This window comes from Lissotriton helveticus, chromosome 8 (genome assembly GCF_964261635.1).
Source record: "Lissotriton helveticus chromosome 8, aLisHel1.1, whole genome shotgun sequence".
NCBI lineage: Eukaryota > Metazoa > Chordata > Amphibia > Caudata > Salamandridae > Lissotriton > Lissotriton helveticus.
In genome coordinates, this window is record NC_136069.1 from 1,708,447,294 (window position 1) to 1,708,462,991 (window position 15,698).

Below are 15,698 nucleotides of genomic sequence, written 5' to 3' on the forward strand. Positions count from 1 at the left end.
TTAGACAGCTGGTTTGAGAACAAGTACAGCTCTACAGTGCACTGGGGAGCACCAAGACAGGCTGCTTTCTCCAATCAGGGCAGTGCTGATGCTGGTAAACAGCAAGTGAGAAGCACCAGGATTGCTCAAGGGAGTTTTCTAGTACCCGCTCTGTAGTTGATTGAAGTAGAGGTCCGAGATCCGGAGCGAGGAGGACGTGCAAGGTACATGTTTAAAAAAAAAAATTCTATTCACCCGCCTTCTCTCCCCGTAGATGCCAGCCGCCACTGAAGGTGACTTGCTGCGCTGCCTTACACCGAATTCCCATAAATGAGGCCCTTAGTGCATAGATGGAGGTGTTATTGTCTTGAGATAATGTGCTTGTAGTAACTCCTAAGTGAGTTCTTGCTTGACTGTAACAGTCATCCACATTAGAAAGTATTGATGTTAGTAGGAGAATCTTAGAATTGTGCTAAGATCTTTAAAGAGCTGCGTCCTATCCTGGTAGGATTTTCTTTTGGTGTCTCCCTCACCTGTATTACTTGAATGCATACTCTCACCTGAGTGCCATCTCAATATCTCCCTTTGGAGCAACAGCATCCCTGAGTGACACAGAAACTTTGGTGGGAGAGTTATAGGCTGCACACCACTTTTAGCTAATCAGCTGCACTTTTACCAACACAAGTCAACAAACACTTCCACAATGTTAATTAGCTGCAAGGGTGAAGCTATTCAATAGGGGAAACGACCACCATTAGTAATGATTCATTGAGGGACAATAGCACTTTAGAGATTTGGGGGCCTACTATGATGACAGGCGAATCACCATCGCCGGCCTGGCAGTGGCGATCCACCCGCCATCTGTACCTTATTTACCTCCCGCCATATTAGTATGGCGGGGGTACCGCAGCAGACAGAAAGACCGTCTGCTGCTTTTCCACTGGCTGGCAATTGTTACAATTGTCTGCCATGCGGATCTGGGGCACAATATGGTGGAAGTGCCGAGCAGGCACCACCATCCATATTATAATGTGCACTTTTTATGGCCTATCCATGGCGGCTATAAAGGCCGGCGGAAATTGCATTGGGGGCCTATTACGGGCCCCCGGGGGGGCTGCACTTGGGGGGTACTTATTGTACCCCCTACATTGCCATACACAAGGTGGCAGGCACCGCGCGGTGCCTGTCACATTGTTCATTTCAATGCACAACATGCCTCTAACATTACGGCGGGTGCTGTTTACAGCACTGCCCGCCGCAATGTTAAAGGCAATGCGCCCACCAGTGTGGCGGACGCATCCTAATTGACCTCATGGGATGGCCGCACCTCTGCCAGTGTGTTGCATTTTCCACTACAGTGGCGGGCGGACAAAGTCTGCCCGCCATTGTATTGGGGCACTAGTTGTGCCTTTTGAATACATTTGTATTTTTTTTTTACATTTCCAAAAGCTTTCGACCAATGCACTTGGATAATTGTGCCATTCGGTGAGGAGACAGAATATTGACGTTGAAATATTGAATTGCATGAATATCGAGTCAAGAATATCGATGTTGGAATATATCGAGGTACGTTTTTTCGATGTTAAAAATATTGTTTTTTGTATCATAATGTAGAAATATCGATTTTGTAAATATTGGTGGAAAATATATTGTAGTAAATAATATCAACTGTTTGTGTTTTTTTGGTTTAATGTTGGTTTTTTACATTAAGGGGCCGATTCTAATTCCGGTCAGAAGGGCTCCGAACCATGGGGCCCATTAGGATGGGGGCGGATTGCCCCCGCCAAGCCAGCGGTAGCCACCGCCGGCTTGGCGGAGGCGATCCGCCATCCGTGCCGGAATGACCCTCTGCCATATTAGTATGGCTGGGGGGTCCGCGGCTGACGGAAAGACCATCCCCCGCTTTTCCTCCCAGGTCGCATTGCAGCCGGGCGGAAAAGGGTTCTGTATGATGGCGGTGTCTATCTTTGTTTTTTAAGTGGAGTTTTAGTGCAGTGTTATCTGTGAAACATAAAGGAAAACATTATATTTTTAGTTAATTTAATTATTTCTGTTATTCAGCCTCTATTTTTATTTAGTGGTAAAAAAATCTATACTTACTGGGGCAGATTTACAAGCCTCTTGTGACATCTTTACGACATTGTTGCGTCACTTCTGTGATGCAGCGGCATAATAAACAATGCGCAACAATGTGACATATTTAGAACGTGACGCATCTAGTGAGATGCGTCACATTGTAAAGCCCTGCTCTTCATTGTACCTGGGTATGGTATAATGTATGCAGGCAGGGTGGGCGTTCCGACGTAGGAAAGCCTTGTAAAAGTGATGCAGTAGAAACTACAAGATTTCACGGAGTCACTTCTACGACACCACTGCGCCAAAACTTTACGACTTCTGAAGCAGGCCTAAGGAGTGACACAGCATGTTAGGAATAGGCATTCTGAAGCATGGCTGGAGTTGTGTCGTGCTTGCGACACGACTCCAGCAATGCCTTGCCCTTATGCCGACAAGATGCATCACGCAACTGTCAATCCTTGCGCCACGGTGCGCCCCATTGTAAATGCGAGGCATCCTTTGTGGAGCAAGGGTAATTTTCCGTCATGCAAAATTACTGGCCATCCCTGCTAATATGCAGGGATGCGCCAGTTATTGTAAATCTGCCCCACTATTTTTAGTTGAGGAAGTTGTTTTCGTTGATGTTGTTGTTTTGTTGATTTTTATAGAAGCTGTTAAAAGAAAAGTATTTGTTAGGTGTGTTTTGCTTTTTATTAAATGTATTCAAGTTAATTTGTTTACTTTATTTGTTGGTTAAGTCATATACTTACTTTTTATATATTTTCTTATGTTGATGTTATTGTTGTTTTGGACGTAAATCTTTGTTTTGAATTTTTTAGGTGGTGTTTTAGTGAAGTCTAATCCGTGTCATATTAAGGAAAACATGGTATAATTTTAGTTAATTGTTTTTAAGCTAATTTTAATTATTTAGTTACAAAGTTTTGTTTTTACCTTTAATTAAAGTTTTTCTGAATAGTTGATTGTGTAGTTCTTTTTCGTTCTGTTTTCTTTCTTGCAAAGATTTGTGCCTCCTCCTTTTTCTGTCTGTTATACGGTATATTTTGTGTTAATCAATTAATTGATTGGTTTTATAGTTCTATTTAATTAGTTAGAGTTTTCTATTGGTTTGTATTGGTGTAGTTTAAATTGATTGGTCGAGATAGCTTTTTAAAATTTTTGGGCAGTTACCATTTAGTTTGTTTAAGATTTATTATGTTTATTTAATGTTTTTTTTTTGTGTGTATTATTGGTATTAAAATGTGTATGTAGATAAATGTTATATATTTTTTAATATTTGATATATATTTATGTTTGTTTATTTTTGCTTGTTGTAATTATTTTATGCTGTATTGTTTGTTTATTTATTTGTTCTTGGACTTTCAGTGTATTTGTTTTATTTTTTATCGATGTTTGAGTTATTTCTGTTTTGTGTATTGGGTGTCGATATTTTTGTATACAATATTGTTGACTCAATATTTTTGTAGTTCGTTGTTATAGGAGTCGATATTAGATCAGTGATCCAATCCACTCATCGGTTTCCAGGTGTATTGATAAGACGTCCACTTGACGTTTTTGTGCATTAGCATTGGAACTATTATAAACTGGACAAAAAGTGCTGTTCTGCTCTGCAAGTATTTATTTATTTATTTATTTGTTTACATTTGTAATGCGCACAGCTACCCAACAAAGGGTTTCCCGGCGCGGCAGATCCCAATAGCAATGCGGTTACAGAAACTAGATGTTAAAGAGCCATGTTTTTAAGGCTTTTCTGAATGTGATGTAATTCGACTCAGACCGCAATGTATGTGGCATTGAATTCCAGAGCGAAGGTCCTAGGAATGAGAAGGACTTGCCACCCATGCGTGACAGCCTGGTCCTTGGAATTTCAAAATGATTTGCCGTGGAAGACCGAAGAGATCTGGAAGGACGGTAGGGGCGCACCAGGTTTTGCAGATATTTAGGAGCGGTGTTGGTGGAAATCCTGTGCATAAAACATAGAGATTTGAATTTAACTCGGTTTTCAATTTTTAGCCAGTGTAACTTCCTGATGTATTTAGTGGTTGGAGTAGAGATGGGAATTTTACAGAGAAGTCTGGCTGCTGCATTTTGCACTGATTGCAACCTGCGGACAGTAGCTTTGTTCGCCCCCAGGTACAAAACGTTGCCATAATCTAGCCTAGATGTTATTAGGGCATTGACAACTGTTTTCTTGGTGTTTTCAGGCAGCATCCAACAGATCTTTTTTAGCCATTTTAATATGGCAAAGCAGGTGGCTGAAGTCTTTACCGCTTGCTGATGTAAACTGAGTGAGTCGTCAATAATGACGCCCAGGTTGCGAGCATGAGTAACCGGGGTAGGGGGGGTGCCCATTTCAGTTGGCCAATGTTGGGGTCCCCAAAGTTCTTTATTTTTGCCCAACACGATTAACTCGGTTTTTTCGCCGTTAAGTTTTAGGAAGTTTTTTTGCATCCAGTCGGATGGATTGTTCATTTCTATCCTCTTCCGCAAACCTTTTTACCCAGTCACTCACAAAGTTTTGTGATATCCTATTTCCCTTCAACGATGGATGGAAATTACAGTTGCACTTGGCTGACGGTAATCTTTAACTGTTTAGAGAGCAGGAAGAGAGAAAAAACAGATGTGTATGAGGGTGGTTAAAAACTGGCCATGCAAACCACTAGTGGGCTGTGTTGCTGTGCATTATGAAACCATTCCTCAATGCCTCAGTATCACATGGGAGTTAATATACTTATGCTTGCAAGTCCCCATTTTGGAAATCAAACCTTGGGCTGGGCAGAATGCATAGGGCCTTATTTATGAAGGCCTTGCGCCGCCGGTACGTCACTTTTTCCCATTTTAAAAGTGACGCACCGGCGGCGCAAGGCCTTCATAAATAAGGCCCATAGGGCAGTGAAAAGTGACGCATCGCTGTCTTCACGCAGCGATGCGTCACTTTTCACTGCGCTCTCCCTGCGACATGATTGATGCGTCATATTTATAAAATGACGCATCATGTCGCAAGGAGTTACAGATACGTCAGTATTTCTGACGTATCTGTAAGCGCAAAAGTCACGCATTGCTGGGGTGTGTCACAAAAGTGACGCAACTCCAGCAATGCGTCCTTTCATATGGGGAAAGCCCCATGTGAAAGGGCTTGCGTCAGTCTTACGCCTGCTGTGAGGCAGGCGCAAGATTTTGATGCAAAAGCGTCCTAAAAGTGACGCAGTGAAATCTCAAAGATTTCACTGCGTCACTATTACGAAGCTTTTTGCGTGTGAACGCCCCCTTTGCATACATTATACCTGACGCAGGTATAATGTAGCGCAGGGGTTTACAAAGTGACGCATCTGCTTAGATGCGTCACTTTGTAAATAGTGCGCATCAGAAGGCAAGTTTTACGCCGCCGATGCGTCACAAAAAGTGACACATCGGAAGCGCAAAACTCACGCAAGGCCTCATAAATGAGGCCCATAGAGTTTTGCTCTGGAGAATTCCAAAGAGTTACATAAAAATGGCGACATTCTGCAGCGTTCTGCCCAACAACACAAAAGTGTTTTTTTCTTTGTTTGATATATTTCACGTGGTTTGTGAATCCTGCTTACAGCTGAGGTACTGCTAGTAAGGCGTTCAGCTTGCGTACATACGGCTGGTGCCCATCAGCAAAGAGGCATTTCTTTTCACGTGCTAAAAAGCCCTGGTCCAGGGACAAATACTGGTTTATCCCCAAAACAGTATGGTTGGTGAAGAAAATTCAAATTTTTGGAAAACTCATGTGTGTGAAAAGTAGAGCTACTCTCCTGCCTGGGAGAGCCCATCTGGTGTATAAGCTTGACTACTGCTATTTCACTTCTGGGTGAGGTGTTAGAGGTGGGTATCCTATCCTTTCTCCAGAGATGCTGATCTCTGTTTTCCTCCATAAAGAAAACTCTAGTTCCAAGTATAAAAAGGGAGTGATTTATTCTACAATATACACAATTGGTTCTCAGACCCATATAAGGCATTGCTACCACCTATAGCCCGCACTGGGAATTACTCTGTGTGAACTCAAGCTATCCCATGCTTTAGATTACAGTACCAATGAACAGTAATACATATTCTCCCATCGATATTTCCCTTTTGAAATGTCTTATGTACAATCACGCTCTGCCTGGAGACAGGTGGAATAGAATCCCAAAGCAACCTGCAGAGGCCCTCTGAATGCAACACAATAGAAAGAGTTATTACACACCGGAGCTTGTGCTTGCTTCAAGAAATCAGTGCCCCCATCTTAAAGCAAAAAAGTAAGACTGTTTGTGGAAAAAGGTTGCTGTAAAAAATCTATTATTCATAAATGAAGTAATGCACATAAGCAATGCTAACTGTAATGATCCGGGGGCCGCACAGGCAGGACCTAGATGTTAGCCCGGAAGGGCTTCACACACACATTGTATCACTCTCTGGCCAGGCTTGGGCGGAGGTCGCTCGGGACTTCCAACCCATGAATCCTCACTGCATGGTCATCTGATTGTTGAGCTCCCTGAGCTTGGCCCTGCAGTCAAAATAAGCCACTCTCACATTGGCGAAGAGGGTGGCACCTTCAAAACTGCATACATTGTGGCTTTTGCTCCCTCTCCCTCTTTGCCTGTTGACACCCAGAGAGCCTGAAGAAGCCCGCAGCAAGAGCTGGCACATGCACAGTGAGTGACTCGCACACAAAGCGTGCGAGCCCTGTACCTACAAAGCACTACAGGTACTGCTACCACCTCCCGTAACACTGCCGAGCAAAGTGCTTCAATGCCTGACCCCAGACAAGGCCAGACCACGCTGGGAGGAAGCTCTCCTGCATACACCTCAACCATGCATCTGTGCGATGCATGTACGCACGCACCTACCCGAGGGGCGGCAAACAAATTCCAGACATTTTTCCTCTACCAAGTTCTCACCACAAGCCAAACAGCGGAACCAGCAACGTGCCGTAGTGCGAAAAGCTTCCAGCCGCGTGTGACCCCATGAGTCCTTGGACACAGTGTATAACCTAGTGTAAAAAGAAAAAACAGTAAAGGAGGAAAAAAGGTAGGTGAAGTTACCCTACCCAGGGACACAGGCCAACAAAACACCATGACAGACTCTACATGGCAAGCAGCGGCAAAGCAGTTACCGCCATCAGCGCTGCACTTGGGCCTACAACCCGCACCGCCAACCATACAACACAATCAAATAAGTGCTCTGCCTCATTTCAGTGAGCTAATAGACCCCGCTACAGCATCCCCCAGGTGGAAAGTCTGGATCGGCCGTTTGGACAATTATTTTACTACAACATGCAAGACAGATGGTGCAGTAGAAAGATCCCTGTTACTACTATTCTCAAGAGCCGCGATCTATAAGCTATCTGCTCACCTCCCAAACACAGCAACAGCCAATGATTACGATGCAGCCGTCAGGGCTCTCAACGCTCATTTCGATCCGCAATCAAACCCGGACTATGAGCGGTTCAAACTCCACCAAGCCGTCAGGGAAGGGGAAAAGATGGATGCCTTCCATGCACGGCTAGGAGAACTGACGAGCACCTGCACAGCCGATGATCAAAACAAAGAAGTCAGGGCGCAAGTCAGCCAAGGGTGCAGAAATAAAAGCCTCTTGACCCTCAACCTTCGAAAACCAGGAATTTCACTAGGAGAAATCCTCATTATGGCAGTGTCACATGACCTCTCAGATGCAAGGGCAACAGCCATGGACCTGGCCGTCATGCAACAGCCTGACAAGCCGGTGGCCGTCAAGACGGAACATGCTGATTCTATTCCCTCACAGAATGAGGAAATCGAGGGCGGTGGCCAGGAAGGAGCCACCCAGGATCCCGATGTGGATACTACAGGTGAGAGGAACACTCTCAAGATGAATGCCCTGCACAGGGAAGAACATGCTTGAAGTGCTGAACACCCAACCACTTTGCAGTAGCATGCAGAGGGGGCCCCAGAAACTAGGGATGCCCGAGGAAGAAGGGCGCTGCCTAAAGCAATGAAACACGTGTCCATCAAAGCACCTGAGAAAAGAAAAGTCTCAGGGCAAATACCCGGCAAAGACACCAGATCGAAGACTCATCTACAGATGAAGAAGAGTGCTACCTCATTTCATTTGCCGATCAACTATGGAAAGATGAGCCTTTGGAAGATCCTGATATCAGAAAAGAGTCTTTTCAAGGAAACACTATTGATCTAATAGGTCATTGTGTATCCATGATTTGTTTCAAAATGCATGTTATTCTGGTAAAAGCTATGTCACCTTCAAAGGAGAGAATATTTTAGATTTGATACATCAAGCCATGCTGGATATTGTACTTCTTCCAGGCAACAGTAGAAAGGTAATGTCATTTTCTGAACTCTCTTGTGAGATTTTACAGCAACATACCAATAGTATTGGTATTTCGTTTCAGGTTACAAATGATGATTTTAATTTCAGTGACAAACTTCAACAGCTGCTTAGAAAATATGATGCTCTTTTTGATGATATTCTTGGTGTTCTAAAATGTTTGAATTGAATATTAATAATGTTGCACAGACTAAGCATAAGTTAAGGAATGTTCAATTAAACATTAGAAGTGAACTATCCAAAGCTTTAACATTTTTTCAAGATAAAGGTGTAATCGAACCAGTAAATAGTTCACCTTGGTTTGCTCCCATTGTCATAGTAAAGAAAAAGAACAAAGAGGTGCGCATTTGTATTGATCCTAGGTCTTTGAATAGGAATATTTGGGTGGATGCCCACCCATTACCTAGATTGAAGAGTTGAAGGTAAAATCTATTGGTGCAAACATTTTCTCAAAGTATGATTTAATGTCTGCTTACCATCAGATTGTTTTAGCTGAATCCTCAAGGCACCTTACTGCACTAATCACTCTGGATGGTGTCTTTCAATTTCGTAGTATGCCATTTGGTTTGGCATCTGCTACATCAGTTTTCAAAAGAGTTATGTAACAAATGATAGGTGATATAAATGGCGTTCTTGTTTTTCAAAATGATGTGTTGGTAGCAAGTGCAAACCAAGTTGAACATATCCGTAAACTTAATGCTGTGTTCGAGAAAATCAAGGTAAATGGTTTGCGGTTAAGGCAAGATAAATGCAGTTTTGCGCAAGATTAATTGAAGTATTTGGGGCACATTATCAGTTCAAATGGTATCAGTCCTAAACCAGATTTAGGTAAGACTATTGAAGATGCTCCTGAACCTGGTAACAGAGAACAGGTCAAGCTCTTTATTGGATGATGTGAATTTGTTAATAAATGTATTCAAAACTATGCCTCGGTTGCTGAACCTATTACCAGTCTTCTATAAAAGAGGGTGGATGTTACATCGGGAAATGAACAAAAGGAGGCTCTTACTCACATTAAGAATGATTTGTTGCAATCCCTTTTACTACAACCCTGTGTCCCAGGTCTCTTTGTGAGCGTGACTGTTGATGCAACTGACACAAGTTTGGGAACCATCATTACACAAAGATCAAGAATGTAGATTGCACTGTTGCATTTGCATCCAGAGTGTTGAAAGATGTTGAAACGTCTTATTTGGTAATAGAGAAGGAAATGCTAGTGTGTACATGGGTAGTACATAAAGTCAGAAAATTGTTATGGGGAACACATTTTCGCTGAAAATGGATCATAAACCTTTAGTGTACATTATGAACACACCTTCACATCATTCTGAAAAATTGACTGCAAGACTCACTAGAATTGCTGCTAAGTTGTTAGTATATGATTTTACAGTAGTTTATGTTCCAGCTTTTTCTAACAAAAGGGCAGATTTATTCTCTCATTTCCTATTACTGATGATAATGCAGAGTGTGAAGATGAGGTGGAAGAATGTGTAGTAGTGTCTGTACATTTTCAGAGTCAATCATGCGTTTCCAAATTTGTTTGGAGTTCTGCCCTACTATCTGATCCTATAATGTGTAAAGTTTTGAGTTACATAACTGATGGTTGGCCAAAAGAGAGGAACTTACCACAAGAATTGAAATGTTTTGCTAAGGTCTCACAAGAATTTACTCTCAATGATGGCATCATCTATAGAGGTGAAAAGCTTGTTCCTACAGTCTCGTTGAGAAGCAAATTATTAGAATTAGCTCACTCAGGGCTTTTAGGAATTTCTTGGAACAAGAAAAGGTTATGTGAGACATACTGGTGGCCAAAGATGGATGGAGATGCTGAGCACAACGTGAGGAATTGTGAGATATGTGGTAGAGCAGATAAAAATGTATCTGTGCGAACACCACCCATGGTAGCAGTAGATCTTCTGGAGAATGTTTAGGATAAGGTTTGCTAGAATGTTTAGGTCCTTTTCCTTATGGCAACAATCAGTATGCAGCAGTCCTTATTGATAATAGATAAAAATGGATTGAAGTTGAATTTGTGAAATTCCTAACATGTTATCAGTAATTAATTTTCTCAAATAGATTTTTTCTCCTGAGGGCATGCCCAAGGTTTTGATCACTGACAATGGTGTCAAAACTCTGCTAACACTCTTTGAGGCACATGCATCAACCTATTTAGGAAGTGCAAACGGTGCGAATAGGTAAATTCGGCCGTTTGCACTTCCTAAATACGTTTTTGGGATGCATCAAACACTTTTTCAGAATTCGCACTTGTTTGCATTTCTTAAAAATGCGAATGCATTTAAGGAATCGCATTTGTGCGATTCCTTAAATGCAATGCATCATTTAAAAAAAAATGCGAATTATGAAATAGGAAGTGCAAATTAACACAAGGTTGACCCTCGTGTTAATTTGCGAAAATCTTTCAAAAATGCATTTTTTAAACTGTCATGTTACAGACACACATGTCCTTAGGACATGTGTGTGTGAAACATGCACTTTCAAATGCATTTCAGGGGTGCAGGGGGGGTCCTTTGGACCCCCCCTGCACCCTTGGAATGCATCAACAAATTGCGAATTTGTAAATGCCTTCCCATTGACTCCTATGGGCCTTTTGGCCCATAGGAATCAATGGGATTTGCGAAAATGCACTTAGGAATTCGCTATTTATTTGCGATTCGGTAAAAATTGCGATTTTTACCGAATCCTAAATCAATAGCCAAAACAATGATGCATAGCATTTTGCAATTCTTAATTTGCGATTCGGTAATTTTCGCAAATTAAGAATCGCAAAATCTATGAATGATGCATGTGCCCCTTTCTGCTCTCCTTTTCATGACACCCCTAAACAGACAATCACTGCAAAGCATTTCCATCACAAGCTGTAATAGAAAATAGCTGAGTTGCTATTTTCATAATGAAAACCGATGTGCTGTGATCCATTTGAAGACTTTTAAACAAAAGGCTTACTATTTATAGCTTCAACTCAGATTCAGCTTAGTGCCAAGACATAGCTGTAAGGTGTTAGGATGTTAGGAACTCATAACCATGTTAGTAATATTCTTGCTGTTTTCACTGACCATGACATGCATTACTACATTTGTTTTCTCATTCATTGTGGTTGCCATTCATATATTATACACCATTTTGCCGCGGTGTGGCGGAATTTGACGCGTGCACAGTTCGGCAGCTCCAAACTGTCCGAAACACATGAGCACCGTGACACCGGACTGCCAGGGCCCTTCCGACGCATCGAAAGGGTTAAAGGACCTCTAGTGCTATTTTCAGTGTGTTATTCATTGAGGAGAGAAGGTTTGGTGTTCCACTGTGTTCCTGAACTAATCTTGTTGGACAGTAAACACTTCCTATGCAGTATTGCTGAGCAGGTTGTGTATGGGTTGAAGTTTAAATATATTTCTAATTTGTATTGGTGTTTTTACTGAGTCCTGCTCGGGAGGGGAGAAGACATCCTAAACCTGCTGTTTGGTGGCACGAGGGACGAGCCCCGCTATGATAGTGCTGTGACTTTCTAGATGCATGCACTCACTTTTAGGTAATGCATTTTGTATGCATGTGCTCATTTTGGGCTAATGTTTTCTGTTTTCCCTAAGAATAACATTTGAAACATGCAATGCATTTTTGTTCCCTTTTGTAGGATTTATGCAATGTGGCAGCGGATACATTGCAAAACACCTGCAGACTACCCAGAGAATAACTACCCCTGCCAGGGTCCCAACGATGTGGTCTATCCATCCATGCCTCCGGTGGTGCAAAAAATATTCATGAATTTGCCAGAATATTTTGGATATTCGTATTCAGATCAAAACCATTGGCCAGCATCAAAGTGCAGGAACTCCAGTAGGGTGCCAGAGTGTGGCAGGGCAGTGTATCACTAAGGCCCCTTGGGAGGGAGCTGTTTTTTGGACTGAGATTACCCCCATTTACAGTTTAATAAAAATAACCCGAGAATCTATATTTCTGTTCCCACTTGCATTTCTTTATTTTCATGCAGATTTTCACCCTGACATGTTGGCTGCTTTGAGCGAGTGAAGTGGTTTGATGAAGTCAGTCCTTATGAGGCCAGTATCTCCTGTTGTTGGCCCCAGTAGGATTACCAGGGCACTCTGGATGAGGGTAGTAGGGGGCTCTGTGGATAAGTGGTGTGGGTGTGGAATGACGCCAGCAGTGACCTTTGAGGTGCTGTGGTGAGCCATGGGGGTGAGTACCATGGCCTAACTGTAGACCATCTCTGTGAGGCTCCTCACTAAAATATCTCTTTCTCTCCTGGGACGCCTTTCCTTCCAAGCCTGACATCTCTTCTCGGACTTGGGGCCCAGGGTGCCTCACCTTCCAAGCCTGATATTGCTCTCCTGTCCAGGGGACCCAGATAGTCTCATCTTCCAAGCTTGACATAGCTCCTCGTCCAGGGGCCACTGGGGTGCCTCTCCTTCCAACCCTGACATCTCTCCTCTGTCCTGGAGCCCCTGGTGCCTCGCTTTCCAAGCCACACATCTCTCCTCTGTCCTGGAGCCCCAGGGTAGCTCTCCTTCCAAGCTTGAAATAGCTCCTCTTTTCCCCAGCCCTAGGTTAACTCATCTTTTAAGCCTGATATCTCTCCTGTGTCCTGTGGCCCCAGGGTGTCTCTCCCCCTATCCTAACATTGCTCCTCTCTCCTGGTACCTCACCTTTCAAGCCTGACATCTCTTCTCAGTACTGCCGCCCCAGGGTGCTCACCCTCTAACCCTGATATCTTGTCTCTCTCATGGGGTACTACACCTTCCAAGACTGAAATCTCTTGTCAGTTCTGGGGCCCCTGGGAGCTCCCTGGGTGCTCACCTTCCAAATCTGACATCTCTCCTAAGTCCTGGGGCCACTGGTTACTCACCTTCCAAGCCTGACATCTCTCCTCTGTCCTGGGGCCCCGGGGTGCTCACTTTTCCAAGAAAAATATTAATCCACCATTGCATAGTATTTAATTGGCAATGATGATACTACTAATAATAATCATATTGCTAATGCATGTAAAATTTGTAAATTTGATGATGATGAGGTTGATAATAACAACAGTAATTAAAATACCGTTAGTTTTGCTGTAGAGATTTCTGTGGAATTGTTCTTACCTGCTCAACCAGAGGAATAGTCGGCAGGAAGAGGTTTCTGTAGCCCCATATAGCTCCTCCTGCTCCTCTTCTTTCATGAGATCCTGCTTCTTGCTTCCTCCCTTGCTCCTCCTCTTTTGTAAGAGCTACAAATGCACAATGTTGGGTACTGCACAGAGTGAGTTAATTCCTACTACTCACTGCCAAGACACCTTCATTTCCAACTTCTCCCTTTACAGCACTTTCATACTCATCCATTTCATCCTCGAATTCTTCTGGTAAGGGATCAGGCAGATGTGCCCATATTTCTAGGCCCGTAATACCAAATGAGTGCTCTAAAAGCCAACCCTTCCTACCAGCTTTAAATTTAGAACCATCAACAGCACGTACAAATTGATTAAATCCTCTAAATCATTCATTCCATGCTATGGGTGATTTGCCAGGAGATTTTAGGAAAGGTGATGGAACACTGATGGCTTGCATGCTGAATAGTCACTCCTACTGAGTGACAAACGTTTCCTCAAAATTGACAAATGGCATGATGTTTTTAATGTGCCATACAATTGGAATACCCTGAATCCAGTATTGAGATACACCAGGCCTTCATAAACGCCACCATGTAGCAGAAATGCCTGACCGTTCGTTGTGAGACTGATAGGCAACCAAAATGACCACCAGACATGCTCAGTAGTTTGCCCATGCACAGAGCAGAGATAATGTTGAATCAGAAATATATGTGGTCAGCAAGTGGCACAGTTGACTCAGGCAGAAAGCAGTTGCTTATGTAGACTCCAATGGTGATCTACAAGGTAAGGAGGCAATTGGCATAGGCAGTGGTGTGCAGGCTGGAAATATTGACTAAAACTCATCACCCAGCAAGGTCGATCCGCTCATCGCCAGTGTTATAATGGGGGCCAGCGACAAGAATGAAGAGGGGGAAAAGGATTAATATTCAACTCAACTGAAAAAGCAACCACTAATGGCTTCCAGTTTTCTCTTGCTTGGGTACCCCGCTACTCGTCCTCTATAGAATTCATACCGAATGTACATTTCAATAAGGCCCAAAAAGCGCAGACAAAGAGCACGAGGGCACAGATACCCAGATATAACATATACTAAGACCACTGATACAAAACCAAGTGCCACACAAAATCTGAAACACCCAATAGATGTTACACATGTAATAATAGCACAAGAGTCTTCATGTAATCGTACCTGATGGTAAGCAAAAGTTATATCCACTGTGCTGAAAATATTTGCTCCATACAGTAATATAACCACACATTCATTTACTTTGGACGAACACAGTTTCTCCATTTCTTTTTCCTTCTCTCCTATGCTGAGTGCAGTGGTGGCTGGGAGCAGCAAAAGAAAGAAAAAACAAAATGATAACTAATGTCATATTCATTTTATTTTGTCCTCCTACTGCAGCAGCTTGTGTGAGGGGGCGGGCGGGGCTAAATAGCTGGTGGGGGAGGGGTACAACCCTCCAAGAGTGCAATGAGTGTTTGGTCAGCCCTCTTGGGCCACCCAAACCAGTCATGCACACTTTCCCACTTCTCCATGCAGGCTGCATTACAGCCTGCATGGAGAATATGCCTACCCCTACAGCCCCCGTGTGAGCGCTGTCACGTTACTCAGACCAATCACAACACTGCATTGCAGCGTTGTGATTGGCTGCGGGGAGCATGGGAATTTTGGTGCTTCTAGCTTCATGTTTGTCACAAGAAGCCAGGAAGAGTACACAGGAGAGGCGTCAGCGGGCAGCCGGCCGGGAGGTAAGTGATTTCTATTTTTTATAGTGATCCCCCCACACCCTTCCCCCCCACATCCCCACTGCTGTTTCCAGGCAGCAGTCAAGATGGGCTGATTGAAAGATTTCTACCATGACGTGTCTATCGTCCTTATTTTATGATTCGCAGTAAACCTCACCAATACCTTAAAAGTATAGACTTCTTTGAGTCCAACTCCTGTCGAGGATTCCATGGCGTGTTCAACACTCAGAAACAACCATATGCTGTAAGCAGCTGCAGGCTGAGCAAGCACTGGGAGCGGTGATGCATTTCACATATTAATATAACAATCTATTTGGACACTTGCGTATTGCACAAATGACATTGAACTTGAATCGCAGTAGGAAACCCTTATTTCCCAATCAATTGTAACTTGCACAGTTCGTTTTTGTTCTGCAGCTGTAGGATCCAGTGAGTGGGGACAGCTCAGGAT

The 15,698-nt window shown here is 43.2% G+C and overlaps 1 protein-coding gene across 1 annotated transcript in view; it reads left to right on the forward strand.

The window, feature by feature from the left end:
* The window catches only part of LOC144772167 (tyrosinase-like), a 175,233-nt gene extending 162,887 nt beyond the window's left edge, over positions 1–12,346 (forward strand). Inside the window, exon 5 of the mRNA XM_078656309.1 lies at positions 12,029–12,346. Within this exon, the coding sequence (XP_078512435.1) occupies positions 12,029–12,269 (241 nt within the window). The 3' untranslated portion in view covers positions 12,270–12,346. The remainder of the gene's footprint in view (positions 1–12,028) is intronic.
* The last annotated feature ends 3,352 nt before the right edge of the window (positions 12,347–15,698 follow it).